We start from the raw sequence: 27,328 nt of genomic DNA, 5'->3' as shown, positions 1-27,328 counted from the left end.
TTTAAATGAATGTGGGGGGGGGGAGACAAAAACCGTATCTTCAATTTGAATCTTCCACAAGGCCGATTAACTTACATCATCTTACAATGAGGTTGGAACAGTGCAGGTCTGGAGCTCAATTACAATTTTTCTTGGGCCAGCTCTGTCCACCTAAGCAACTATATCCCACCTCGGTGACCAATAAAAGCATTTGGACCATACTAACTTAGCAGAACACCAGCTTGCACCAACTCCAAAATCAAGAGTACATCAGAGCATCTGAAGGCATGCCTCTGGTCCTCTGCTTGGCTGTAGCCCGCCTCTCTGATGTCCCCTCAGTGTAGCTGGAAAGGGTTACGATTTATGATTTTCTTGCTGCCGTAAAGCCCCATGAAACTGTTTCAGCACTGAACACAGAGTTTGATGATTACTCAATCTGTGTTCATGGTCAGACATATTTAGCCCCAGAATCAACTCTTTCTTGTTCCCTTTGAGGTGAGAGCTGTGTTTCAGCATCAACAACCTTTTTCATAACAGCAGTAATAGAAATATTGAGCACTGAAAGACAATCTAGAATGTAGTAATGTGTTGGTTGCGAAGATGATGCTACCTCAAATGGAAACAGGACTCACATCCTGCAGTAATCCTCAGACCCAGTGACTGGATGGTTACATTAAAGAACTTTCTCTACCGATCTAGAACTTTACACTTAAAAAAAAAAAAAACCAGATCCCTTACATGTTGCTACAATTGCAAACTAACTAACCTTAAAATCCTCTTGCTGTAGGAAGCTAGAAAGTCTGATGCAGTACAAACCAAGCATACTGAGGGCAAAGTGCAGCTTGCTTCTGGAAGAGTAAGGGTTTAGTAGAGGCTAAAATGTAAGAAGCAGTCTCAGTGCCGGACTCTGATCCACAGTCCTCCTTAACAAATAGGATAAAATTAACACTATCTCTGATTCACTATCTGCCATGAGCCTGGTGGTCGGCTTTGAGCTTACCAAGGTGTGGTTTTAGAGCAGAGACTCTAACAAAACAAAAAGCCCTAGCGGTATTCACTGGTAAAAAGGGTGAAATTCGTCCACTGCTAAGCGGCCATGAAGACAATTATGTATGATGTATATATCGTATCATATCATATCATACTATATTATAAATATTATGTTTATATGCAATATTTAATATTATGCATAATTGATAACATAATTATTACTTGTACCTCAGGAAGGAAAAATTAAATTACTTTTGGAGGATTTAAAAACCACACATTGCCCTCGTTGTTTGGGATTTCGTATTTTAAAACATACACTATCACAGGAAGGGTGTTCATTTGGTACCCCTGGGGTACTAGCAGGGATGAAACTGAACTCTGAAGAAAGTACACCTCACACAAGGCCTCCTCTGTGTCCCCGGCCCTTCCCAGCTGAATTTCAGCATTTCAAAACACAGGACAACATGCTGTCACTCTGTTCTGTTTTTGTATATGCCATTAATGTGCCTTGACACAAGACAGAGTCATCTGGAAAGAAGGAGTTTTGGTTGAGAAATTGCCTGGGAGCAAGATTGTAGAACATTTTCTTAATTAATGATATGAGAAGGTTCATCTCACCGAGGGCAGTGCCATCCCGTGGATAGTGATCTTGGATCTTGGATAAGAAAGCAGGCTGAAGAAGCCATAAGAAGCAAGCCAGTAAGCAGCACTCCTCCATGGCCTCTGCTTCAGTCCATGACTCTAGGTTCCTGCCTTAGTTTACCTGGACTGTGAAGTGTAAGTCTAAAAGAAAGAAACCCTTTCCTCATCAAGTGGCTTTTGGTTGTGGTGCTTTGTCACAGAAATATAAACTCTAATTAAGGCATAGTTGGAATGTTTACAAACTGTAACAATGACCAGAATGTCAAAATAAACCCAAGGTTACCATAGTGACTCAAATCCCTAGAGTAACCAACAGCTGTCTAATTGGACTTAAGCCCTGCTTAAAAGGAAGAGATTCGTGCCCAGGAGTGTAAACCTTTCCAACCACCCATGGATGGCGATGTTGCAGACTCTAAAAGGGGACCTGTGGCTGCCATTTTCTTACATGAGTATAATTCCCACTTACAGCCTAAGGATTTATCTTAATATCATAGATAAGTGTAGCTCTCACCTCTCAAAGAAGACTCTCTAAAAATAACATTTTAATAACTTTCTTGAGAATTTTGATCATATGACTATTTTGATCATATTCACTTCCTTATCTTCCCCAAAGCCATCCCAGCCTTTGTCCCTAACACCTACATTTCATGCTTTCTTCTTAATCCTTTGTTCTTTCAGAAGAAAATACATCATAGCAAATGTCTTGTTTGTTTGGTTTGTGTGTGGGTAAAATGACAGGTTTATACCTGAGCTCTCAGAATGCTGTTTATCTGGTTTATATGCAAAGTACAAGATATCACACAGAAAATGTACATGTCTAGTTAAAATTAGAGGTGCATTTCAAAATATAAGGTAATTAGTTTTAGTCTAGAACTCATGGTTTTGTTTTTATAAAAAGTCACAGCAGCAAGTAAATAACTGAGAAGACAATCTTTCTCATAAAAATCTTTTTGCCTCCTTTTCTGTGACATTCCCTGAGTGTGTTGTAAATACAGAATGAGAGGGACAAGGAATTTAGAGAATGGAGAGAATATGGTAAAAATGATGTAAATATATTATTCACGTATGAAAATCTCAACAAAATAAATGTCGATTGTAATTGGGGCTGGACAAAAGACTCTCAGTTGTTCTCTGACTTTTGACCACTTGTGGATTTCTGTGACATTCTCTTGCAAACAAAGACGCTTCTTTGATGGGGGTGTGAAGGGACTTCTAAGCAAATAGAAACTAATATAAACACTTGCAAAAGAAACTTCTTTTTGTAACAAATAAAGTCTGTCCCTGAAGAAGACAACGATTCAGAGACCAGAGGACTGACCACGCGGAGTCCATCCGCAAGTGATACAAGCTACAACACAAGCCCTAACCAGAGGTTAGATAGGGGGAACATCTCTGAAGAGGGGCAGAAAGAATGTGCAAACCACAGGAGAGCAAGGTTTGAAGTGAGATGATAAATTCTATACATGACAGGCAGCGCTGCAGAGATCATAACATGGTCTTCTAAACAAACCCACACAATGGCAAATACTAATGGACGTTCCTGCATGGATGGGGGAAATCTCATAGGGCCTGTCCAATAGATGATGCGCACCTCAAAGAGGGATAAAGTGTCTTCCCAGAAGGAGCCCCTAACACACTGTCCAATTCTTAGTGGTCAATCCTAAAGTCATGCACATAAGAACAATACTAAATGGACTTAGCAAGCTGTGTGTGAATTTGTATGTTGACTAGAGAAGAGCTTATGTATTTGAGAGGGAGAGGGAGGAACAAGGAAATTGGACCGGGGAATGAGGTAGAAATGATAAAATATAGAATGCATACGAAATTCTTAACATGATAATACAAGTGTTAAAAACAGACAAGTACAAAATTAAAGAGGGTCTGAGGTAGGCGTGCCAGTGTGGAAGTGGGTCTGAGGTAGGGGTGTGGGGTATAGAAGTGGGTCTGAGGTAGGGGTGCAGGTGTGGAAGTGGGTCTGAGGTAGAGGTGCGGGGTGTGGAAGTGGGTCTGAGGTAGGAGTGCGGGGTGTGGAAGTGGGTCTGAGGTAGGAGTGCGGGGTGTGGAAGTGGGTCTGAGGTAGGGGTGCAGGGTGTGGAAGTGGGTCTGATGTAGGGGTGTGGGGTATAGAAGTGGGTCTGAGGTAGAGGTGGGGGGTGTGGAAGTGGGTCTGAGGTAGGGGTGCAGGGTGTAGAAGTGGGTCTGAGGTAGGGGTGTGGGGTATAGAAGTGGGTCTGAGGTAGGGGTGTGGGGTATAGAAGTGGGTCTGAGGTAGGGGTGCAGGTGTGGAAGTGGGTCTGAGGTAGGGGTGTGGGGTATAGAAGTGGGTCTGAGGTAGGGGTGTGGGGTATAGAAGTGGGTCTGAGGTAGGGGTGCAGGTGTGGAAGTGGGTCTGACATAGAGGTGCAGGGTGTAGAAGTAGGTCTGATGTAGGGGTGTGGGGTGTGGAAGTGGGTCTGATGTAGGGGTGTGGGGTGTGGAAGTGGGTCTGAGGTAGGGGTGCAGGGTGTAGAAGTAGGTCTGATGTAGGGGTGCGGGGTGTGGAAGTGGGTCTGACGTAGGGGTGCAGGGTGTAGAAGTAGGTCTGATGTAGGGGTGTGGGGTGTGGAAGTGGGTCTGAGGTAGGGGTGCAGGTGTGGAAGTGGGTCTGAGATAGCGGTGTTGGACGTGGGAATAGACCTTGGAGCAGTTAGTGGGAAGGGTTAAGGTAGGTATGATAAAAATGCATTAATAAAACTATCAAATAATTGACAAAATGTTGAAAAGAAATGTTAGTTATTACTGTACAATATCTACAAAAAAAATGCAATGAGCTTACTTAGTAAATAAGAAATTCCCTAAAAAAATCTCTGTGGAAAGCATTCAGACTCAGTCACAACTCAGAAAATAAAACAAAATACCATCTTACTATTAGTTCTATTACATACTTAAAAGTCTAAGAGACCCAAAAGAACAAGAAAACACTCAACTTTAAAAAAAAACAATTTCTGTTTATTGTTTAGTTAAGGAGGTTGTCTTGATACAATGAAATTCTACTGAGATACAGAAACTGCATGAATCATGATAAAGAATTTTTGCTGTTAGAGACGGCTTAGCATCGTAAACATTAAAGTATGAAGCACAGAAATAGAAAGCATTCTGACCTTCTCTATCAACGTAGTACAAGTGTTAGAATGGGGTGCGCGTGGGTAAAATGACAGGTTTATACCTGAGCTCTCAGAATGCTGTTTATCTGGTTTTATGCAAAGTATGAGATATCACACAGAAAACGTACACGTCTAGTTAAAATTAGCGGTGCATTTTAAAATATAAGGTAATTAGTTTTAGTCTAGAACTCATGATTTTGTGTTTATAAAATGTCAACAGCAGCAAGTAAACACTGAGGAAGACAATCTTTCTCATAAAAAACATTAGTATAATTAAAGCTGAAGCACCTGTCTGTTATTTCAAAAAAGACATGTTGGCTCAATATCTTCTCTCAGGATAACCCAACCCAAGAGCACTTAAACCTTTTTTATTTTTAATAAACTCTAAAAGGATATATCCAATTTAAAAAAATGCCACACACAATCTATGTGGAGGTCGAAAGCCAAGATGTGAGACTCATTAATCAAATCAGTGGATTCTTACATACACTGTCCTTGGTACAAATCTGCTGGTCTTCCATTGTTCTCACTGATAATCTGGAGAAAATATGGAAGCAATATATTTACTGTGTTTTCTTACTGTTTGTATATAATAGGTCTTTTAGCATGCAAAACAGTCAAGCAGTATTAGAACGATGACGGGATTTATACATTCAGTTTTTATAAACTGTTTGTCACAAGGACATCCTGATCTTTAGATGGATTTTGGAAAAAAAATCAAATGAGATAAAAAATACAATAGATAATTCCAGACAGACATCAGGATAAACATCCAGATATAAGGCCTGTGTAAATAAGAGAATTCACACTAAATCTGCTGAGGAAGCAAACGCACAAGGTTTGTAAGATGCCAAGACCTTATCTGGCTGTGGCCCTGATCAACTTTCCCTGGTACCCTCATCCGATCTTCATACATAGGTAGTTCTGCGTTGCCCAGCTGGGGGGATGAAGAAATATGGATAGAAAATATTAACTGCCTATAAAGAGAATACGTTTTATTATGTAATAAAATAAAATTCCCCACTGAGAACTTTATGAACTTGTATGCACGTTGCAGAACGGTGTTCTGGTGCATGCACACAAGAAACATTTCCTTTGCACATTAAAGCACATTCTTTCTGTGCACCTCTTGTCTCCTAAAGATGACGGGTAAGAGTAGCAGTCCTCTCACCTAGAATAAAGTTTGTCCCAATGAAGAAGAGAGGGACAGATACAGAAGACGTGTTATGTCTGTATGTTAAGTTGGGAACTAAGGGCGTCGTTTTCCCATAGCTCACGTGCCTATTGCTTATCGCTCGTATCTGTATGCTGATTGGGCTAATGAAGCAGCCATTTCAGAATAACCTAGTGTCCCAAGCTGCTAAATACTCAACTGAGACACGTGTCAAGCCAGAGGAATACACTTGCTAATAAATGAAGGCTATAAGCTGGATGCAAATTTCTCTGATTCTGTTCTCAACTGACGATTCTTCTGATCTTCTATCTTGATGAACGTCGTGGAGGAGGGCGTTCAAAGTACATGAAATCCTGCAATTGGAGAAGGGATTATATTTAGGTTGAGAGATGGATGGCAAAGAGAAATAACTATATTAATGCGTGTCATAGCCTTCACAGTTTATCATGGGAACATGCTAGTCCAGTAAATAAGTCTACTGAAATATTTATGAGCACAGCTAACGTGCGAGCATGGAGACAGATAGTAAGCTTTTCCTATTCAGCACCAATTAAAATGTTATCGTTAACCAAAGGAAAACCTCAGGTAAGCCAAAGGGTGATGGAACGTTGGTGAGCATGACTGTAGTTGACACGAAAGAGAAAAGGGGGCAGCTGCTTCGCAGTTACTCTCTTATATGGATTTTCACAGGACAGCTGTTTTGAAGTAGCGAGAGTGATAACCAATAGGAAATGAAGCCGACTGCACCCACTGTCTATGGGACACCTTCCAGGTGTGCCCCAGCAGACTGTACTCAGCTGCTTCATTACCTTGGAAAGGTCAGCATTTTTGTGCCTGTTACAAATGAGTAAAGCCAGTCACCCAGTGCCAATCGCGGGCCTAGAAGTGGCCCAGACAGAAGCTGGCCAGGTTTCAGAAGGAATTTTCTGCTAGAGAATACTGCTTCCCGCCATAAGGAATAATTCTCTCAAATGCCCCAGTGAAAGGCTTACAATGAGGAAGCAACAGCCGAAGATCATTGCTTTCATTTTCACATCCAGGGCCAAAGGGAAGCGAATCTCAAAGTGGTCTGCATTTCCCATCGTTGATAAAAAGCCATTCCACTTCCTGATAATACTGCCAATGTTAGATGCTCCATCTAGAGAGTTGACCTGCAATGCCAAGAATAGGTCTTTATGAAAAGCACCAAGGGACGTGTCTCTGTCCTTTTCTTAGAAGCAGTTTGTGCTGTTGCAATTCATAATGTAGGAACAAACACTAATGACACGATTTCCAATGAGAATTTTTTTTTTTTTGGCGTTGTCTCGAAACTGTTTAGTAACTGAGTTCAGTTATATCTTAAAATCCTCAACCTAGTGAATTTTCCTAATCCTTAAATACTCTCTTTGGGGTTTCTTTCAGAAGGTACAACTTGAATTGATAGTTCAGTTCTTTTCTGTAGCACAGGAAGAGAATTTGGGAATACAAAGTCACATCCAACCAAGGGAACCTATAAGCAAAGGTCCTGAATCATATACTATCCACCACTCACTCAAGCCTTTGTGGGACACACCCACCCTATCTTAGCAGACCATGGTTTAAGAATGGGCGGCAGCTTCTAAAAGACAGACACTGACACTGAACTCAGTAGAAATACCCCCTAACATAGCTGCTAATATCACTTATAACAGAATGCTCACACACAGCCCCACCAGGAATCTGGTTTGTTTTCATTTTCTACAATACTGTTAATTAGTAAGCAATGCTTTATTAAGTGGCAATATGAAATGAAAACTTTCTGTTATCATAGGAAGCAGGAGAAGGAATATATTTATTGTATGCCAAACCTCATCCTGTTAAAGGAATTTGAGAAAGCCCCCAAACGTCAGCCCTTCTTTTCTAATGAAATCTTTGGTAGTCCCTGGGATAAATGCAAAACAAAATGTCCTTTTTTATTGAGAAAATGTTATAATATAACCCTGTCACTCATTGTCATTCATCTATGTCCTTATGAATGTACTAAGGGCTATATTTCTTAGAATTTTGCATTTCAAAATACATACATGCATTCTAGAAATCATTAGAAAGAAAAGAGACGACACACACCAAGAATAAATTGATACAATTTACTCCCAAAAGTTTTCATCATTCTAAATGGGGAAAAGATGTTTATAAAAGATGTTTTTATTTTTATCATTTTGAAAAATGTCAAGTGACCATAAGGAACCATGTGGAAAGGGTTGATGTCAACTCCTAATTAATTCTTTCTTCATAATACCTGACTCATTCACAGGAAAATCTGCAGAAGAACATGGTGGGATCTGATACAGAAAGAAGGGAGTGAGGAGAGTAGAAGCACTATTTTTGACATATATTTACCTCAAAAACAGAATCAGAGCCACAGCCATAGGTCGCACATGGACCACGAACTCTCATTGCACTTTCTTTCTTCTCATTCTGGATGCTGTAAGAGGCTCTGCATAAGTTCCAGTGTTCTGCCACAAAGCCAATGGTGACTCCAGGAGGACACTGCACTTCTAACTGCATACGAAACAGTGACAGGGGTTAGGATGCTGTATGTACACAATGCACCCGGATGTTATTCATACACATGCACACACGTGTTTGTGTGCACACCCCCTACACACACATGCATACACACATACATGCATGTAGGCATGCACGCACACCTGGATTTGTTCTCAGTCATTCAAGGGCAAAGAGAATTGATGTTGGGAAGGAAAGACGCATTGTTTCCCTGGGGACAGTTTGCAGGGCTGTATTTCAGAAAGCACTCTAAAGAGGTGAGGTCATGTTTCATTGTGGGAAAAGAACAGGCTTAATTATGGCTTAATTGCTTGATATAAGATTCTAGTTATCTAAGCTCACTGTTACTAACAGGACATACAGCACTGTCTGAACAGATACACCACCTCTCCCAGTCAACCCTGAAGGACTCGAAGCTAAGAAGACCCTCAATGAATGTACTGGTACTCATGTGACTGTGCCATAACTCTGGTTTTTGTTTCATCCAGGACTTTCATTTCTTCTAACTCCATAAAGTGTTACCAGTTAACTTAAAAAAATCTTAACCAGCAAACATAAGTCCCCTACAGACAACTAGAATAACAAAAGAAAATGAAGTGTTGTGAAACTGTAGGATACTCCCCATCTCCCGACTCAAGTACAGATTTCTGAACCCAATGTATACCATGCTTTACCATAAATACATGCTATAACAAAGTTCAATCTATCAATTAGTCACAGTATGCTACTAAGAAAAGAACAGTTCCAATACTCTGTCCTATAATAGAAATTGAGTGAATGTCCACTTTCAACTGCCATTGTGCACATGGTATGTCTATCTTCAATAGTCTGCACAAAAGAGTAATTCATATTCCAGAATTCACCATACTATTCAGCTGATGAATTGTTTGTTTCTGAAATGCGCCATTGACCTTTCAGACTACACTAATCTACAGAAGCTAAAAGCACAGAAAGTATGTGGATGGGGTGGGGTGCTGGGCTATCACAGTTAAAAACCTCCACGTAGAGGTGCATAGCTGCCTTTTATTAATGATTTTAAAATACTGTGCACTATCCTGTTCCATTTAATTGTCCATACATTAAAATTTTATAAAAGGTGAGACTTTCTCTTTTAATAATAGGAGTTATATAGATGAAATTCTTTCTTAGAAATCCAAAGTGAAAGTGTGATTGCTTTCTTGCTTTCTTCTGCACTTTCAGAAGGGTGTTGGGAGTAGATTTTATACAACAAGACGACAAAGCTTTGCATTGTCAAAGCCATTATTCATATATATATATAATGTACATATATATGTGTGTGTATAATTGTGTACAATTCATATATATTATTCAAATATATATACATATATATATATATATTTGTACCTATACAATACAATTGGATAGTTCCCTAGAACCAAATATTCATAAAAGTCTACCCCTATAAGATTTAAAAAAAAAACTCAAGGTTTGGGGATTTAGAGCGCTTGCCTAGCAAGCGCAAGGCCCTGGGTTCAGTCTCCAGCTCTGAAGAAAAAAAGAAAAAAGAAACAAAAAAACCTTAAAGTTGGCATGCTAGTGAAGTATTATGCTGTGAATAGGTGATTAATGCATGCTTCACTTTGCATGACCTCCTCAAGAAACAAACTGCAGAACTTCAGGATGAAATAGTGGTTGCCAAAAACTAGTGGTGAAAACAAGGGTGAGTGGGCAGTTTGTTAATGGAGACCATTTCTGTAGTTATGAAACTGTTGGGACTTCGCTCTGTAATGACAATAAAGGAGTCTCCACAGGTGAGAAGGCTGTGCAAGGAAAATAAAAAAAATGGATGAAAAAGAAAAATATCTTACTTATATTGTTGGACAAAAGTTTGATTAATTTGTAATTTTGCTGTACTGGTTGGCTTTAATCAATTTAATCGATTTCTGACCTCCTTTATAGAAATGCAAAGGGTGTGATCTGAAACCAAAATATATTTGACAATAAATGCCTGCTACATTGGAGAAAAACAAGGATTTGAGAGATTCACCTCAAATACAAAGCTCCTATTACAAATATAATAACTGCAAAAGAGTATTGAGAACAACAGAAAATACTGATGGGCAGGCCAATGCTATCTATTGGGAATCGAGGTTAGAGACAGGTGTGTACTGGCAAATCTGAAATGCATTCTGTCAGGTAAGAACTCTTAATTATCATACCATTTACATATCATTATTAATAGACGATTTGCAAACCCTAGGTGTTCTAATTCAGGGTCCAGACAGGACAGTTAGCATAGTGAGGAAATGAGGGAGGGGAGGAAATCAACAAGGGATTAATACTACTAAAAACAATCAAAGAGAAATAATGGAAATGAGAAAGTAATCAATCAAGCAATAAAATGCACAATGAAGAGCATCGTGACTGACAAGACAAAGCAAGAATGTGAGATTGAAGGACTCAGAACAAGAAGAAGGCCACAGAACATTCATATATACATATACATATATATATGTATATATATGCACACACACATGCATATACACATATGCATATATATACACATATCATATGTATATATAAATTAATGCCTATGACCAAAACGTCCAAGATTTCTGGGATACATTCAAGAAACCAAGTCTAAGAATCCATGGAGTAGAAGAAAAGGAAGGGATAAAATCTAAATCCTAGAAATGATTTGGCATATCAAGAGAAAGTTATTCAAACCTAAGAGGCCTTTAGAACCGCGAACAAAAATGAGCAGAAGAGAACCTCTCCATGACATATCACAGTGAAGATGTAAAAAACACGTAACAAAGGACAAAGGCTATGGTGGGAAAACACCAAGCTGGGAAAAGACACACAATAGTATCAGATTTCTTCTCATCGACTCCACGACCAATAAATTATGGAATGAAAATAAACAATGGCAAACAGGATTGCAGCACTGAGCCAGGCTACGTTTTAAAACTGATGGAGAAATAAGACATTTGAGACAAGCACTCACTAAGACCCTGCATGGCAACCAAGGCAGCCTGCCAAAAATACTTAGAAACCACTTAAAGGTTATGTGCTGCCCAACATGGGTGCTGGAAAACTGAACTTGGGTTCGCAGTAATAGTTTAAGTGTACTTTTCTCAACCGAGATTCCCTTTTCTGAAATGACTCTGGCTTGTGCGACATTCACACCAATCTAATCAGCACAAATATAATTGTAAACATTTTGGCATCAAGTACTGAATCTTCCAATTTCATAAAGCAAACATTTATAGGCAGAGGAAGATCCAATATGTCCTGATATGGTAATAGTGAGAGACCTCAACACCCCACCCCCTAACATCATCAAGATTTCTTTCAAACCATAAACTACAACTAAAAACTATGTAACTTTAGAGCTAAGCTATGTCATCTATTGTCTTGTAGTAATTTATGGAACCTTTTGTAAAAATTAGTGACATTGTAGGTCCCAAAGCCGACCTTAACAGCTAGAAGAGAATTGAAACACTTCCTTATATTCTGTCAGATCACAAGAGAATAAAACTAGAAACGGCATCAAGGAAAATTACTGAAATGACACAAACGCTTGCACACTTTATGAGTACTGGATCACTGAAGAAATCAAAGAGGAAACTGAAATAAAAATACATTCAAACTCAAGTAACAACCAAGTAACAAACTAAAATAACCAGGATGCAGGCAGGACATGGAAGGGAAATATTAGAGCTGGAAAGACTTCCACTAAAGGTCAGGTCTCAAATAATCTAATGAGTCACTTAAAAGTTCTAGAAAATTAACAGCAAGCCAAATCCAAATGAGGGAGATGCTAAGTAATTATAAAGATTAGGGCAGAAAAATTGATGACTTGAAAAGATACACAAAATCAACTAAAATGATTTATTTTTGAAAAGATAAACAAGATTGAAAAATTCCTAGCCACATGAGCCAAAATAAAAAGGGCAGAAATTCACAAAATTGCAGACAAGGGAAAACAAAGTCCAATGTAATCTAAAAGTACATTTCAGCAATGCTATGAAAACTTTCCAAACAGCTTAAGCATGTGATCTGACAAAATTAAATCAAGAAGATATAAATAACCTAATCAGACCAGTGATAACCAACAAGAGTAATTGAGCAAAAATAGTATTCCCTTGATATCAAAACCATATAATGACAGAACATAAAAGAAACCCGCAGAGCACCAGACAGAAACCTCTCAGGAAAATATTGGAAACTGAATTCAAGAACTAATTAAGAAGATCATACTTCATGACCAGTGATTATACTTAATGATCCATATCAGAAATACAAGTGGCCAAGAACCCAAGACCAGATAGGCCATGGGTATAGAAGAAAACTTACTATTATTGTGCTTTCAGAAAATAGCAACAAAATGACTCTTAATGATGTATTACCCATAGTTCAGAGAAAAGCTTATTTAAGCAGATGCAGACTCCCACAAGTGGCCAGTGTGCAGAGATGAGAGGGTAGGAACACTCAGCCCTAACTGGAATGCTTCCAACCTCAAGCCTTAGGATCTATTCAGAAAAGGAGGTAGAAATATTCTAAGGACACAGCATCTTCCAGGCCGGACAGAATCAATGCATATGGCCTCACAGAGACAGCTACACATGCACAGGTATGTTACCGGGTTTTTGTTTTGTTTTGTTTTGGTTTTTTTTTTTGTTTTTTTTGTTTTTTGTTTTTGTTTTTTTCCTTTTTATTGTTTGCTTGTTTTCTGTAACTTTTTTTTTCTGGACCTGCGTTATGGCACGGGAGAAGCACCAAAACACAACACAGAGAGAGCATGTACACTGTAGGTCTGACTCTATCATCTGCAGGGTACTTCTGTCTGGCATTTCATCTACTTTTAAGACTCATTTTTGCAGAAATGTGTAGGCTATGATTCATCTGAGGAATGTGATAATATCAGTATAAAGCATGTGATCACCGTCCATCCCTATCTAACTCATCAGAAAGTGGCTACTGTCAAAAGAGCCTCAAGTTGTACTTGACCTCTCCCACCCCCGCCACCTATCTAATCACAGAAAAAAGGAAAACCATTAAGGTCTGTCTTGTGATATAATTCAGCTTCCTCTTTCTCCACTACTGGGTTTCAGTTTCTTTCTGAGTGGTAGGCCTAGAATGCTTCCTCGCATGTTTAGAAAGAAGCCAAACACCCTGTAATATGCAGATCGGGAAGTGACTATGAATTCCACTCGTGTTCTCTGACCTCTTGCCTCGCACAGGGGCAGCAGAAGCAACAGCAGGTGCATCGGAAAGGCCTCTGCATGGTCATGATCTCTCGGCCCAGGCAGTCAGTGACCCGGAGCACAAAGGGTCTTAGGTTCCGATAGGCATTCCTGGTAAAGTCATCTGTGTCTTCTGTTACGATATAAACCATCTGGTCTACGTTGTTCTTGATATCATATCTATTATTAGTTTCAAAGCGTGTCATCACTAAACGTTAGGATGAGAAAAAGATTTTAAGTTAGAACGAGCTTGGGGGATGGGAGAGCTCAGACAGTCTTTGTTACTTAAGTGAAAGAAGAAGAAGGAAGGAGGAGAAGGAAGGAGAAAGAGGAGAAGAAGATTAGGAGAAGGAAGAGAACTAGCAGTTGTTACAATACTCATGGTAGTAATAATGATAGTAGTATGATTGGGGCTTAAGGCCAAATAGACTTTTTAAAAATTTCAGGTGAAAATGTGAAATGCAACCAGGTGACCCATTAAGCATTTTCAGAATGTTAAACGTTTACTAAGTTTAATATGAAATTATTTTTACAGTTTCCCCACATAAATGTAATAGTTGATACAACATTCCTAGAGTATCAGAACTCAGAAAAATGTTAATAATAAAACCAGTTTAACGGAATCACACACCAGACCATGATTTAGACAGCAGACATGGTACTTGCAAATAAGAAAATAAATCCAGAATGACCAAAGTCCCTGTGCTGTGCCCAGAGGGGCACAGCCAACTCCTACCCTGAACACGAGGGACCTGTAGGGAGCTGAGATCAGAGCTACCAGACAGCGATTGTCTTTCCAGACTTATAACAATAGCCAGGCCTTCTTAGATTCTGTTTTCTCTTTGCCATTGACTGTAGTGAATGGTGGGGCTCTGGCTAGCTCAGTCCACCTTTCCCCTCCTTCTTGCACCCATCTAAGTAAGGTGAATGCAGAAGAGGGAAAGGGGCAGTGCTACAAGGGAGCCAACCAGGTTAGATGTAAGTCCTTTTGGAGTCCAAGAGATCATCAGTGCATGGGGTATGGACGGATAAGACTATATATAATAATTCACTTTATTGCTTTTATGACTCTAATGTAACAGAGAACTGTCTTCTTTCCTTAAATAACTAAAAGCCCATCAGCATAAAATAAGGGAGTAGGTATGAAGTAATACAAATTTCTATCAGGTTAAAATACCTTAATCAAAACACAATGTGAAACAAAACGAATTATACATACATTCCACAGGCTCCAAATGCTGAAGAACGTGTATATTGTCCAACTGTGGGGACAGAACAAAAGCATTTAGAAAACAGAAAGCCAGAGATAATATTTATCAGCAAGAGAAAAGAATGTGATGATGCAATATTAAAATGTATCAATCAGGATCTGGAGAGTTGGCTCAGCCTTAAGATCGCTGGCTGTCTTTCCAGAGGAAGTCACTTGGATCCCACAATGTACATGATTGCTCACAACCATCTGCATGTAATTCCAGCTCCATGAGATCCGACTCTCTTTTTCTTCTCTATGGGTATCAGGCATACAATTGGTGCACAGATACATATGCGGGCCAAATACCCATATGCATGAAATAAAATAAAAATAATTAAAATGTATCCATTGATGCCAAGAATCTCTTTGAAAACTGAATGGAATGGAATCTAAACATGGAATCAATTGAGATTATCTCATCTGCATCCAACTAGATAAATATTAGCAGAGGTATCTAAATAAGAAAAACAGTTTCACATTAAAGGACAGAGCTGACTGATATCAGGGAAACATCTGTGACAACATGTTGAAGAAGCCATATTCATGCACAGAGGAATAGGTTATTTTTCCATCAACTTCTCTGAGATGGTCATACAGTAGCAAGTCAGGACGACACAGTATAAGTTAGACACAGAACATGTGATTCTATTGTGGTTTGGGGATGGTAAACTAGCCAAGGTAAGCCTTGAATAGGAGTCTCCATTTCACATGGTTTCTTGAGTGCCTCTCCCGGTGGTTAAGCACCGTGGTCACTAACAACACCAGGTTCTCGCTGGAGTGCACATTTTAGTATTGAAGCCATGAGGGTAGCACCATGTGAGTAAGATTTGAAGGAGAGGAAGCATTCTAAGATAGCAGTCCATCAACAAAATGATTAGGAATGCCATTAAAGAAACTTCTACTTGAATGGGATTGGAATCACATTAAGGATGAACAGTTTGATGGTTCTAATATCAGTTACACTTCAAAACATCCCAGCAAAAGATAAAGAGTTCCCTCTAGGACAGAGGAATCATTATCAACATAATTCTAAGTCGTTTAGATCATTAGACCGTTCATAATCACTGAGCACGGATGCTGCCTAAAATGTTGCATTTGATCAAAATTCATCAAACAATGAAAGCTATATGAATGTAACAACAAGATTTAAAACAACATGGATGACACATGAGGCAATTAGTTCAAAGAGGATATAGGAGGACATGATTCATAAATATATATAAATCTGATATAAATTAATAAGGAGACATTGCAGGGTCATTTCATATAAGATATCAAAATGGCTGCTAAAGTTGTTTGTGGTTTCTTCTGTAAAATACTAAGAAATTAGAATATAGAAATATAAAAATATCTACTATGTGGTGAAAGTATCTACTGAAGGGCAAAATGTTCTTACCGTGGCTGTGCCAGCAAGGAATAGACAAACAGGCAGAGCCCCTGCAAAGACAAAGCTCTGGAAATATTCTAAAGCTGCGGTGGGTAAGGGCTCTTTGTAGTCTTAACAAAGTATCATGTGATCTGTGTGAGAGATCTCAAGACACCAAACAGGGGAATGACACAAGAGTAACTAGTAGTGCCCAGAGCCTACATTTGTAGAACATGCCTGCTGGCTAACCAAAGGACAGCCATTACCAGTTTATCCACTAAAACTTCTCACAGCAACATTACAGGCTGCCACTGACCAAACCATTTCATAGATAATAAGAGTTGAAGACTACAAGGTTAGAGTTAGTGAACGTAGAGAGGAATAAAAGCCAGGTTTGTCTACCTCCAAACCTCTTTCATTCTCATTTATTTTAAACTCAAATAATTGCTGAAAGGGAAAACAATTCATGAAATATGTTGATTTACTCTCAGAGAAAAAGCGGATAATGACACACCTTTTCCAAAAGGTTTTGGGTTTCAAAATCTTTGGATATCTCATTGGGTACAGAAATGGGGCTTTCTAAATGAGATTCATTGTAGTCACTTCTGAAAGCCTTTTGAACAACAAATGCATCTATTAAGTTTGTTTAAGCAACTTTAATAAGAAATATCATTCCCATAAGATTCAAATTCTTCTATTCTAACCACTGACCTTCAGATATCTGCAGTACAACAGTGTAACTGTGATTTTCAACACTTAACACAAACAGGTCCCTTCACAGGGAGAACTAGAAACTGATAGGTCAACTGCAAAAATGTTTAGTTAACTACACGGAACACATTAAATTGAGACGTTCTTCTAATTAATGTACTTAAAATACTCCCTTTTCCAAAATCAAAACGAGACTTATAAATTAAAAGGCACTTCCACAATTAGCTTTATCTTATTTTCACCAAGTTTTCTTTTGCAGGTTTTAAATATCATTTGTACAAAAACTGTATCTCACACCAGCTCTTATCCTATCATCATAATTCATATAGACACAGAAACTGGGGAGTCACGTGCCCTATAAAAGGGACACGGATTTTAGTTTGAAGCAACATTTTATACTTATTTAAATTGATGTGTTTGGAGGTCCAGGGGTGTTAAAGAGAGCCCGAGATGTTGAGAAGAAGCCAAGGCGTTGAACATTCTATGATTCCCCCTCCCTTTGTCTAGTGTTCTCTTCTTACTTTGGTTTTCTTAATGAGTATGTTTTGTTTTTAAGTAAATGGCATAGCATCAGGTTTTAGTGGCTCTCATTCCTAGTTTTCTAATTTCTTTCAGAAAGTCACACTGAACACTTTGAAAGTTATGTTTGTTGCATCAAGAACGAGTATGTCCTATGAACGCATCCTTGTATTCACTGGCTACCTGTAAAGCCACCACCGCCAGCCTCTACTGTCAGTGACTTATCTCCCTGTGTGCTCTAGCCAACATCTTGTTCCCTCTCCTTAAACCCTAGGGCCATACTTCATAGAAAAATGCTTTGGATTTAATAGAGTACCTGAGCCAAGTATTCCAAACCAGGAGGGCAGTTGGGCATTGGAGCTGGCCCCGGCATCCACATTATGGGAGCAGGCTGACTCGTCAAGGGATATTTGCCAGGCTGGTACTGGATTGGATGGGTACCACCGGTAGGATGGTACAAGGGGATGGCACCGGGCTGCTGGGGAACGTAGTATCCCATAGGCAAGCCTGCAGATGGAGGGGCAGCTGGTCCAGCAGGGCCTGTGTTCTCAAACAAATGAAAGTACTATGCATTATCAATGTGGTGTATTAGAAGTTATATATTTTTTACATGAGAAAATAACCACACAACATGTTCTTAAAGAAAGTAAGTCCTGCTGCTCTCTGAGTACCCAAATATCAACCATGCACTAAGGGGATTATTCACATATTAGTTCACCCGATCCTCTGAAAACTTGTGATGTCATAATGCCTATTTCACAGATATAGTAATGGAGTTCAACACACTGAGAAATAAGACAGCCTCTCACTGCATGAGGAGTCTCTTCTTTGGGGATCATACATGCATTTCATTGGTTTTAATGAAGTTAGCACGAGGTCTGACATGCAATTATCACTGTCATTTACAGCGTATTGCAAAGGGGTCCTTAACTATGTATCCTGGACTGTCTGTTCAATCGCTCCTTTTTGCCTTTCATCTGGTCCTCAGGCAGTTTCTCTCAGAGTCAACTTCTTAAGTTTTGTTTCTTACTCAGACCGCCACAAGTGGAGTGGTTTCAACAAGTGTTCCCTTCCCTGGCTCTAAGCTGCGGACTCCCAAGATCAACTGCAAATCTAGCCTTTGCTAATCTACTTCATGGCCGGGGGTGAATACCTTCAGGAAGACCCAGGCCATCAATCTCATGCCATCGTTCATAAGATCACTAACTCATAAGGGTTTCACTCTCATGACCTGAGCAAACCTCAAAACAGACACTCCCTCCCAGCCATTCTTATAGGTCCCAGCTGGTGAACTTGGTTAAGGTAGGGTTATGAGATGCTCAGTCCAAAGTACTTATCCATATTTATGGCCAATTCTTCACACCCAACCACTATCCAACATCTGATGAACACTGTCTCTGTCATTACAAATCGTTTAAAATCCCAGGAACAGCATTTTCCCATGTTTTTTTTTTAGAAGGGCATGAAGATTATTAAAATGTTATAAAATAACTAACGCATCTGCTGGGGTCATGTTTGCTGGACAGGAGTACAGAAAAACAAAAACAAGGGATCTAAATTTCAAAACTTGGTTGTTTAAGTGCACTACTGTCAAATGTGTAAGAGGGTTATTTGGGGGTCGTTTCTTTAATTGTGCCACAATACAGTAAGTGCTTCAAAAATAGCCTGGAATTCTCAAAACAGAGATTCCTGGCTCAGTGTCCGGTTATCAAACACAATGTCCAAGTCAAAATAACGAAGAAAAACATCTTGACGATCCTTCTCTAAATATATAATTCAGCGGGCTTTGTTGCTGCTGTTGCTGCTGCTGCTGCTGCCGCTGCTGTTCTCCCTGCTAGAGAAGTTGAACAACCATCCCCACTGACTAAATTCAGATGCCTTCTCATCTGAACAGTCACTCTTATTTCTTCCTCTCTCATTTCTAGAAACCCTTCTCTGTGGTTTGCCCAGGGTGGGCATGCCGTGTAGATGGTAGTGGACAGTATGCAACCTGGGAGTCAGGTTTCTCTCCATCCGTATGTTTTCAAATTCTATTTACGTATAGCACACGCATTGCTCTTGCAATATTTCATTGGTTTTTATGGTTCATTAGCATTCTGCGATGTGGAATATATAACATTCTTTCAGTTCTTTAATTCAGGTTTACTGTGGTGATTATAACAACAGTGTTGTCGTCATCCATGTACACATTTCATGTACACATTTTGTATGAACATTATTTTTTTTTAAGCAACTTAGGGAGGAAAGGGTTTATTTCATCATGGAGGGGCAGTCAGGGCAGAACTCAAGGCAGCGGCTGAAGCAGAGGCTACAGAGGAGGGCTGCTTACTGGCTTGATCCCCATTGCTTTATTTTATTTTATTTTATTTTATTTTATTTTATTTTATTTTATTTTATTTTATTTTATGTCTGAGTATTCTGCTGCAATACATCTGCAGGCCAGAGGAGGGCATCAGATCCCCTTACAGATAATTATGAGCCGCCATGTGCTTGCTGGGACTTGAACTCAAGACCTCTGGAAAAAACAGCCAGTGCTCTTAACCACTGAGCCATTTCACCAGTCTGTGAACAAATATCCTGGCAGGACTGGAACTCTCTCCATAGACAAGGCTGGCTTCACACTTAGAAAGATCCACCTGTCTCTGCCTCCCAAGTGCTGTGATTAAAGACATCCATTAAAGGATTAAAGGCTAGGAGTTCTTCTTGGGCTGAGGATTGAGTAATTTGCGAAGGACACTACCAAGTATGTGACAAACGGAGAATTCAAACACTCTGACTACTAAGGTTTTCCTTTTAAAGCATTTTTTAGATTTTAAATTTTAAAGCATACAACTTGCTCTCAGTGAGACATTTTCACATAGGCATCATTGTCTCTTGTCCCCAGTCATCTGTCCTCCTCCTAAGCTCCCTCATCCTTATCATTCCCTTGATGGTCCTCCCCATCTCCAAAGCATCTGTCTCCGTGCCACATGTATTCTACTCCACTACACTGGTTCTCCTTCCCTCATATGCTGATGGTCATCCAGGCTGGATCTGTTGTTGATGGACATCTAGGAAAGTATCTTTATGGCATTCTGACTTGGCATACTTCGGGTCCATAACCGTGAACGATGTAGCCAAGTCACGTGGCGGCTCTGTTCACCTTTCTGAGCAAGATCCACAATGATTTCTACTGTGGCCGCATGAATCTACACATTCAGTCCACCCACCTTGAGTAAGGACCCTTCTTTTTCTGCACATTCTCTCCAGCATTTGCTAACTTCTTTTTTAAATAATGGCCATTCTGACTGGGATAAGACAACATATCAATAAAGTTTAATTTACACATTTCTGACCATAAAGATGTTGAACACCTTTTCAAATATTTTTTTTAGGGTCTAGCCAGATGCTTAAGTGGGTAAAACCATTTATAGTACAAGTCTAATACCCTGAGTTCCGTCCTCAGAACTCAGTAAGAAAAGAGAACCAACTTCCAGACTTGGCCTCTGACCTCCACACACTCACTGAGACCTTTGTGTTTGTGTACCTCCCGACCCTTGTAATGAAATCTTAAAAGTGTTTTTGGGAGTTTGTGTTTCCTCTTCCGAATTGCCCTCTCAGTTCATTTATAGATTAGGTTTCTGTTGATTTTTGCGGTTTATTATTCTGGATATTAATATTCTATCTGATGTGCAGTTGGCAATGTTTTCTCCGTTCTGTAGACTGGCTCATAATTCTCCTTTTGGCCTTGGCTGTACAGAAGCTTTTTCATTTCCTGCAACCCCATTTGTCCGTTCTTGGGAGTTTTTCTTGTAAAGTCCTTCTTTTAAATGTCTTAACCTGTGCCTTGATTGTGAAGTTTTTCTATAGCAGTTTCAGAATTTCAGGTCTTACATTGACCTATAATCCATTGTGTGTGTGTGTGTGTGTGTGTGTGTGTGTGTAGAATGAGAGATACAGATCTAATTTTATTCTTTTATGTATGAGTGTCCAGTTTCCCTAGCATCATTTTTTAAAAGAGGTTGTGCCCAGTTGCTCCCAGTGTATGACTGTGACAACTTTGTTGAAACTTTGGTGGCTATATCACTGTAGATTTATCTCTGAATCCTACATTCTAGTGGCTTATGTGATGGCCAGTCTTGGTTGTCAAATTGACACATTGGGGAACAGGAACTCTTCACTGAAGAATTGCCTCCATCAGATGGGCCCACGAGCATCTCTTTGGGCCATTTTCTTGGTTAGTAGATGATGTTGATGTTAGACGGCCCTGCCCACTGTGAGCAGTGACATCTTTGGGCCAGTGGACCTGGGACCTCACAGGCCCTGTACAAGGACAAAGCTTTGCAAGTCAGATGCAATATGCAGGGTTCCTCCAACGTCTCTGCTTCAGCTCCTGCCTTGAGCTCCTGCTCTGGCTTCCCTTGATGAGGGGATGGATTATGACCTAGAAACTGAAACAAACCCTTTCCATACCTAAGTTAGTTTTGTTCAGCATTTGATCAGTAATGGAGAACAATCTACATGTCTGCTTTTGTGCCAGTATCATAAAAATGACTATAGCTCTTTAATACAATTTGAGATTATGCATTTGGGCGTTTTCCTTGTTGTTGCTGCTGTTGCTGTTGTTGTTGCTGCTTTTCCCTGCTTAGGATACATTAGGCTATACTGACTATTTTTTTTTTTGGTTCTGTGTGCATTTTAGTATTATATGTTCTAGTTTTATGAAGAATGAAATTGAAATTTTGTTAGGGTTGTGTGCAATCTGAAGATCATTTTCAATAATTCAACCACCTTTACGACGACAGCTTCCATTTCATGGGCAGGAGAGGTCTCAGGTCTTCATTCATTTCTTTCCTAACTTTTTAAAACCTTTATGCTTAGGACATATGTTCTTGGGTGTTTTGTTAGGTTGACGCCTCTGTGAATGGAGTTTTTCTTGGCAAGCTGTAATCGGTCTATACTAAGGCAACTGGTTTTTTATGCTGTTTTTGCATCCTGACAATTTGCTGAAAGTGTTTATTAGGTCTAAGTGCTTCCTGATGGCGTTTTAAGGATCCTTTAAGTAGAGAATCATGTCATCTGCAAATAGGAGTACTTAGAGTTTTGTTCCTTTTTCTTTATAGTCTTCTTTCTCTTGTTTTACTGTTCTAGCTAAGAGTTCAAGCACTGAACTGAGTAAGGATGGAGAGAGTGGCGCCATTCCATGTTTCAAATGAGAAAACTCACTTTTTTTTCTTATTTGGTATAATATAAATTATAGATGGCACCTATACAGCCATTATTATATTGGGATATGTTTTTTCTGTTTTTAGTTTCTTTAAGGTTCTTATCATGAAAAGATGCCGAACTGACAGAAGCCTTTTCCGCATCTATATTTCTGCATTTTATAACATTTACTATATTATTAACTACATTACCTCAATATCCCAACTGCATTATAAGCAAGGATTAGGGACACTCATTAGGGGACTCTGTGGAGGGCTGTAGAGCTCGCAACTCAACTGCCAAAAACTACTTCAATCCTTAAATTTCTCTCTGCTCCCCTATCCTCCCTAGTCATAGAAGCAAAGTGGTCTTGTATTAACCAACACTGAGAAAAATAACCAGTTGTGCAGGGGACCAAAATTCCTGCAATTTAGGCATTAGTTTTTGAAGTTAAATGAATATGTGACATCCCAATCTATGATAAAAGCTTGTTAACAAAGTCTTGAACTATAAAATCAATTCTCTAATGCTATCTTAAAATGAAGCTATGAGGTAAACATTACTTTATCTAGGGAGCATTAATCAAATCAGCCTAGGAGCCAGTTGCTTTGATTGAGGCCAGACAGAGACTTACACACTCATTACTGCCTTCTGTATTTTGGAGCATATTATTGTTTGTAAGAAAAGCAAATGGTTATTATAAAGCACTTAACTGCTGTAGTCATGGAGAAACACATAGTGTATTAAGGGATGACAGAAGTGGCTTCTAACCAATGAAGACAAGATGAACTACGACATAAATGCTGACTCATTCACCCTGGCTCTCTATGGCAAGGAAAGGACTTATGAGAACAAAGATCAGAACAAGAACTGAACAAAGCAGGCTCAACTCTGTAGAAGGAAGGGCTGTGTGGAGGTGTTCATAGACAAGGCTAGAGAGCAGGGCAGACCTTATGTTATGTATCTACATCTTGAACTCTATGCCATGAGGAAAAAGGATAGGTGTTTCACATTTGTAATCCTTAGTACACAACACTACATTTGCAAGAGGTGCTTGCTAGCATCCAGATGTAAGGCAATTGTGTTGAAGAAAAGATCAGTGAAACTGGCATTTTAAAAAATGTGTTGACTCATTAGTGGACTGGTTATTAAAGAACAATGATAATATTTCTGGTTTGTGTTCCTACCTGCTTCCAAAGTGTGGAAAACAAAGTACAAATATGGGAGTAATATGTCAAATTTGGTTCAGTGGTTGTGTTTGAGAACATGTATCTATGCAGAGAACGTGGTGGTATCCAGGCAGGTGCAACGGAAAATCTGAAGTGTAATGTGCTAAAATGGGTCAGAATGGGATTTATAAGTATCTTAAAGTACACAAAACTAGTTGGATTATCAAGTTCATTTCATAAGAGAGTAGAAAAAAGAAGAGGAAGAGTGGACAGAAGACAGGGGGAGCCATGCAGGACTCAAGAGAATGCCAAAGAACACTGAGAAAACCAGCTTGTAAGGATAGGGATAGAGTTCTTGATTGTAGAAGTTAGGTGCAGTTCTTCCTCCAAGCCCCATGCTCCCAGAAATAAGACTCAGATTAAAAAATATATTTACAAATACCTTGGTCCCATAGCTAGGCTCTACTCTGACTAGATCATGACTACAGATAACCCATATTTTTTAACCTACATTCTAGCACCTGGCTGGTTACCAGTGCTCAGGCACCCTGTGTCTCTCTCCTCACATCTTTCCAGGCAAAGCTCCCTCCTGGCTCTGTCCTAGAATTCTTTCTCCTCCCAGATGTCCCACCTCTCATTTCCTGCCTAAGCCATTGGCCAGAGGCTTTTTAATTGTCAGGTGATGCATCCCACAGAATACACAAGATATTCTCTCTACACTTGATAAAGACTGAAAGTACATATAATTAAATGATTGGTAATGGTAATTTAAAATGCTTTTAACTTAAAACTAAATGAGAACCAAGATGAGTATCTATAGAAGAAGAATGAGAGGCATTTTAAGTTTAAGCTTATCATGAAGAATGTACTGTAATTACTGAAAGAACTATTATGAGGGTGCTGAACTAGGAGTCAGGGATCCTTCCTCAGATTTTCAAAACCCTCATTTAAAGACTACTAATCATTATATTATGTAAATGAGTCAATTACCATATCTTGTACATTTCCTATAAAAGCACTTAAAGTAATAATAGTTGATGATCAGTAGCCAGACGAAAAGTAGAACTTATGTTAAGGACTTATTCAGTACAATGGTTAACTTCCTAAAATTATGTACAAATTTATATAAATGAGTGATTTTTATTATAAGTATGTACTAACCCCTGTTAAAAATGAAGAAGAAAAACTGTGGAAAAGTTGTGTATAAGAAAGTGGCACATTATGTTTCCTTCTGAATTGAAAATTGCCTGTAATGGTTTTGACTATTTCTGTAGGAGAACAAACTGAAAAAAAATACATGTTTAACTTTGTATAAACACCATACCTCACATTAATTTACAGAGAACTCTAGTATAAAGCTTTCTGCCAATGTCAGTGTGAGAAACTGCCTATGGGATTTTCATACCTAATAATCTTTGGTATTACCATTGATTTTTACTTCAAAAAGTCATACTATTTTGTCTTCTCTAATAGATTCCATGTAACCATGGTTTATTTATTAACTATGCTTTTAATAAACAATACAGGGCATTATTTCTGGTTGGAAAAATACATTTAGAACTAGATTGGAAAATAAATGCTATTTGAATTAAATAATTTCATTAAACCAAAATTTGCAAGTATACTATTTCTGGTTTCTGTGAATTAGAAGAACATGATTCATGCTGCTAGAATTGACACTTCCCTGAGTTGTTGGACTTGGAGGTGCCACAGGCTGCAAAAACAGGATAAGTTCTTGCCAATGCTCTTCATCCCCAAACTGAACTTGATGGCACAGTCTTATTGCTCAAAATACAAAGCATTCACTTTGAATATAGATATAGACCAATAATCAGGCTGGAACTTAACTAGAAGCCTTTTCCTCAGTGGCTGGTTTTCATAGTACCAGAAGGTACTACATAGGCTGCTGAGATGGGGAAGCCATTAACCAATGTTCCCAGTGAGTTACGATATTGACTTTTTAGGCAAAATGTGCCCAGTAGTAAAGCAGAGGCATAGTTATGATGAACATGAAGAAGGCCTGGTGCAAAAAGACAATGCCTTGTAGACACAGCACAGCTGTTGGATTCCTGACCCACAAAAGCTGTGGCGATCTGCTCACGAGGCTTCGCAGCTGCTGGAGGACTGTTAGCAGTTAATGGTTGCGGGGAAAGAGGGTATCATTTTCCTGTAGCCTATGTTCCTGCAAGCAATGCTAATTAAACTCTATGACACACATACACACACACACACACACACACACACACACACACACACACACAAACGGGGTGGAGGGTGCAGGGAGAACCAAGACACACAGAGACAGAGACACAGAGAGAATCGCAAAGGCAGACAGACACACAGGGAGAGACACAGATAGGGAATACACACACACACACACACACACACACACACACACACACACACAGAGAGAGAGAGGGGGGGGAGGGAGACAGAAACAGAGAGAAAAAGAGACACAAAAGCAGAGGGACACACAGGACACACAGGGAGAGACAGGGAAGAGAGACAGAAACATACGAGAGAGAAAAGAGGGGGAAGGGAGAGAGAGAGAGAGAGAGGCACGAAGGGCAGGAAGACTGAGACAGACACACAGAGAGAGCTAGAGAAAGACAGAGAAAGGAAGACAGAGAGAGGGACACAGAGAGATAGTGAGAGACAGAGATTGAAGTAGGAAGGGATTTCCTGGATGAAGGTTTCAGCAGAAGAGAGAGGAGTGACAGAGTAACCATAGGCATGTGTAAAACTGTCCTGTCAACTATTGTTAAAAGATGTGGTCTACCCACTAGGAGGCAAACACAATGACTTGTCACTGTTGGTGACAATTCATTAGCAGTACACTTGGCATTGAATCCATTTTTAACCGACCTGTTTAATGTGAAGAAAGTCTCCTGGGACTGAACCCATGGCCTTCATTTTCTAGACAAAGTCTCCTACGACTGAGGTAAATGCCTAACTCCACCTATTTTTGATATAGAGAAAACCCAAGAAATTCCCATACTGACCAGATCCTGATTTTAACAGTGGGTTTTCCTTGAACGTGGTGTGATTATTTCCTAAAATGACTATTTTCTCCCAAACTTACTCTAGAACTATGGGAGTCTCCACCAATAGTGTTAAGACATAACAATCCATCCCATAGTGTCAGAGTCACTACTTACAGCTATGCTCTGCCCCTTCGTCTCCCCTGACATTTACCCATAGTGCCTCATACCAGATCTTCACAAACTCTATGTAAGACTCAGGTAATTTCCTTGTCTATCAAAGCCGGCTTTACCCAACACTGCTTTCTTCCAAAATCTGGTAGTGTCAGACAGCACCCTGTTCTGTATCCCCGTGGCGTTCTCTTTTACTGTCCACTAAGAACAGAGGGGATCATTCCTACTTTGACGACTCACAACCTCCGTGCCTTCCAATCCACAGCCTGGGCTCACAGGAATATGTTCAACTGGCCCGCTGTCAACTC

General features: G+C 39.5%; 1 protein-coding gene and 1 long non-coding RNA gene across 2 annotated transcripts in view; one reads left to right on the top strand and one right to left on the bottom strand.

Moving 5' to 3' along the window:
- Positions 1–5,683: 5,683 nt before the first annotated feature.
- The window catches only part of Plscr4 (phospholipid scramblase 4), a 37,606-nt gene continuing 15,961 nt past the window's right edge, over positions 5,684–27,328 (bottom strand). Inside the window, 6 exon segments of the mRNA NM_001012000.1 lie at positions 5,684–6,281; positions 6,921–7,079; positions 8,287–8,448; positions 13,646–13,872; positions 14,884–14,926; positions 17,829–18,052. Of these exon segments, the coding sequence (NP_001012000.1) occupies positions 6,234–6,281; positions 6,921–7,079; positions 8,287–8,448; positions 13,646–13,872; positions 14,884–14,926; positions 17,829–18,052 (863 nt within the window). The 3' untranslated portion in view covers positions 5,684–6,233.
- The window catches only part of LOC148004299 (uncharacterized), a 31,387-nt gene continuing 16,935 nt past the window's right edge, over positions 12,877–27,328 (top strand). The window contains exon 1 of the long non-coding RNA XR_015627381.1: positions 12,877–13,051. This is a non-coding gene — a long non-coding RNA (uncharacterized LOC148004299). The remainder of the gene's footprint in view (positions 13,052–27,328) is intronic.

This window comes from Rattus norvegicus, chromosome 8 (assembly GCF_021556685.1).
Source record: "Rattus norvegicus strain SHRSP/BbbUtx chromosome 8, alternate assembly SHRSP_T2T, whole genome shotgun sequence".
Taxonomy (NCBI): Eukaryota; Metazoa; Chordata; class Mammalia; order Rodentia; family Muridae; genus Rattus; species Rattus norvegicus.
This window is presented reverse-complemented; position numbering and strand designations above follow the sequence as displayed.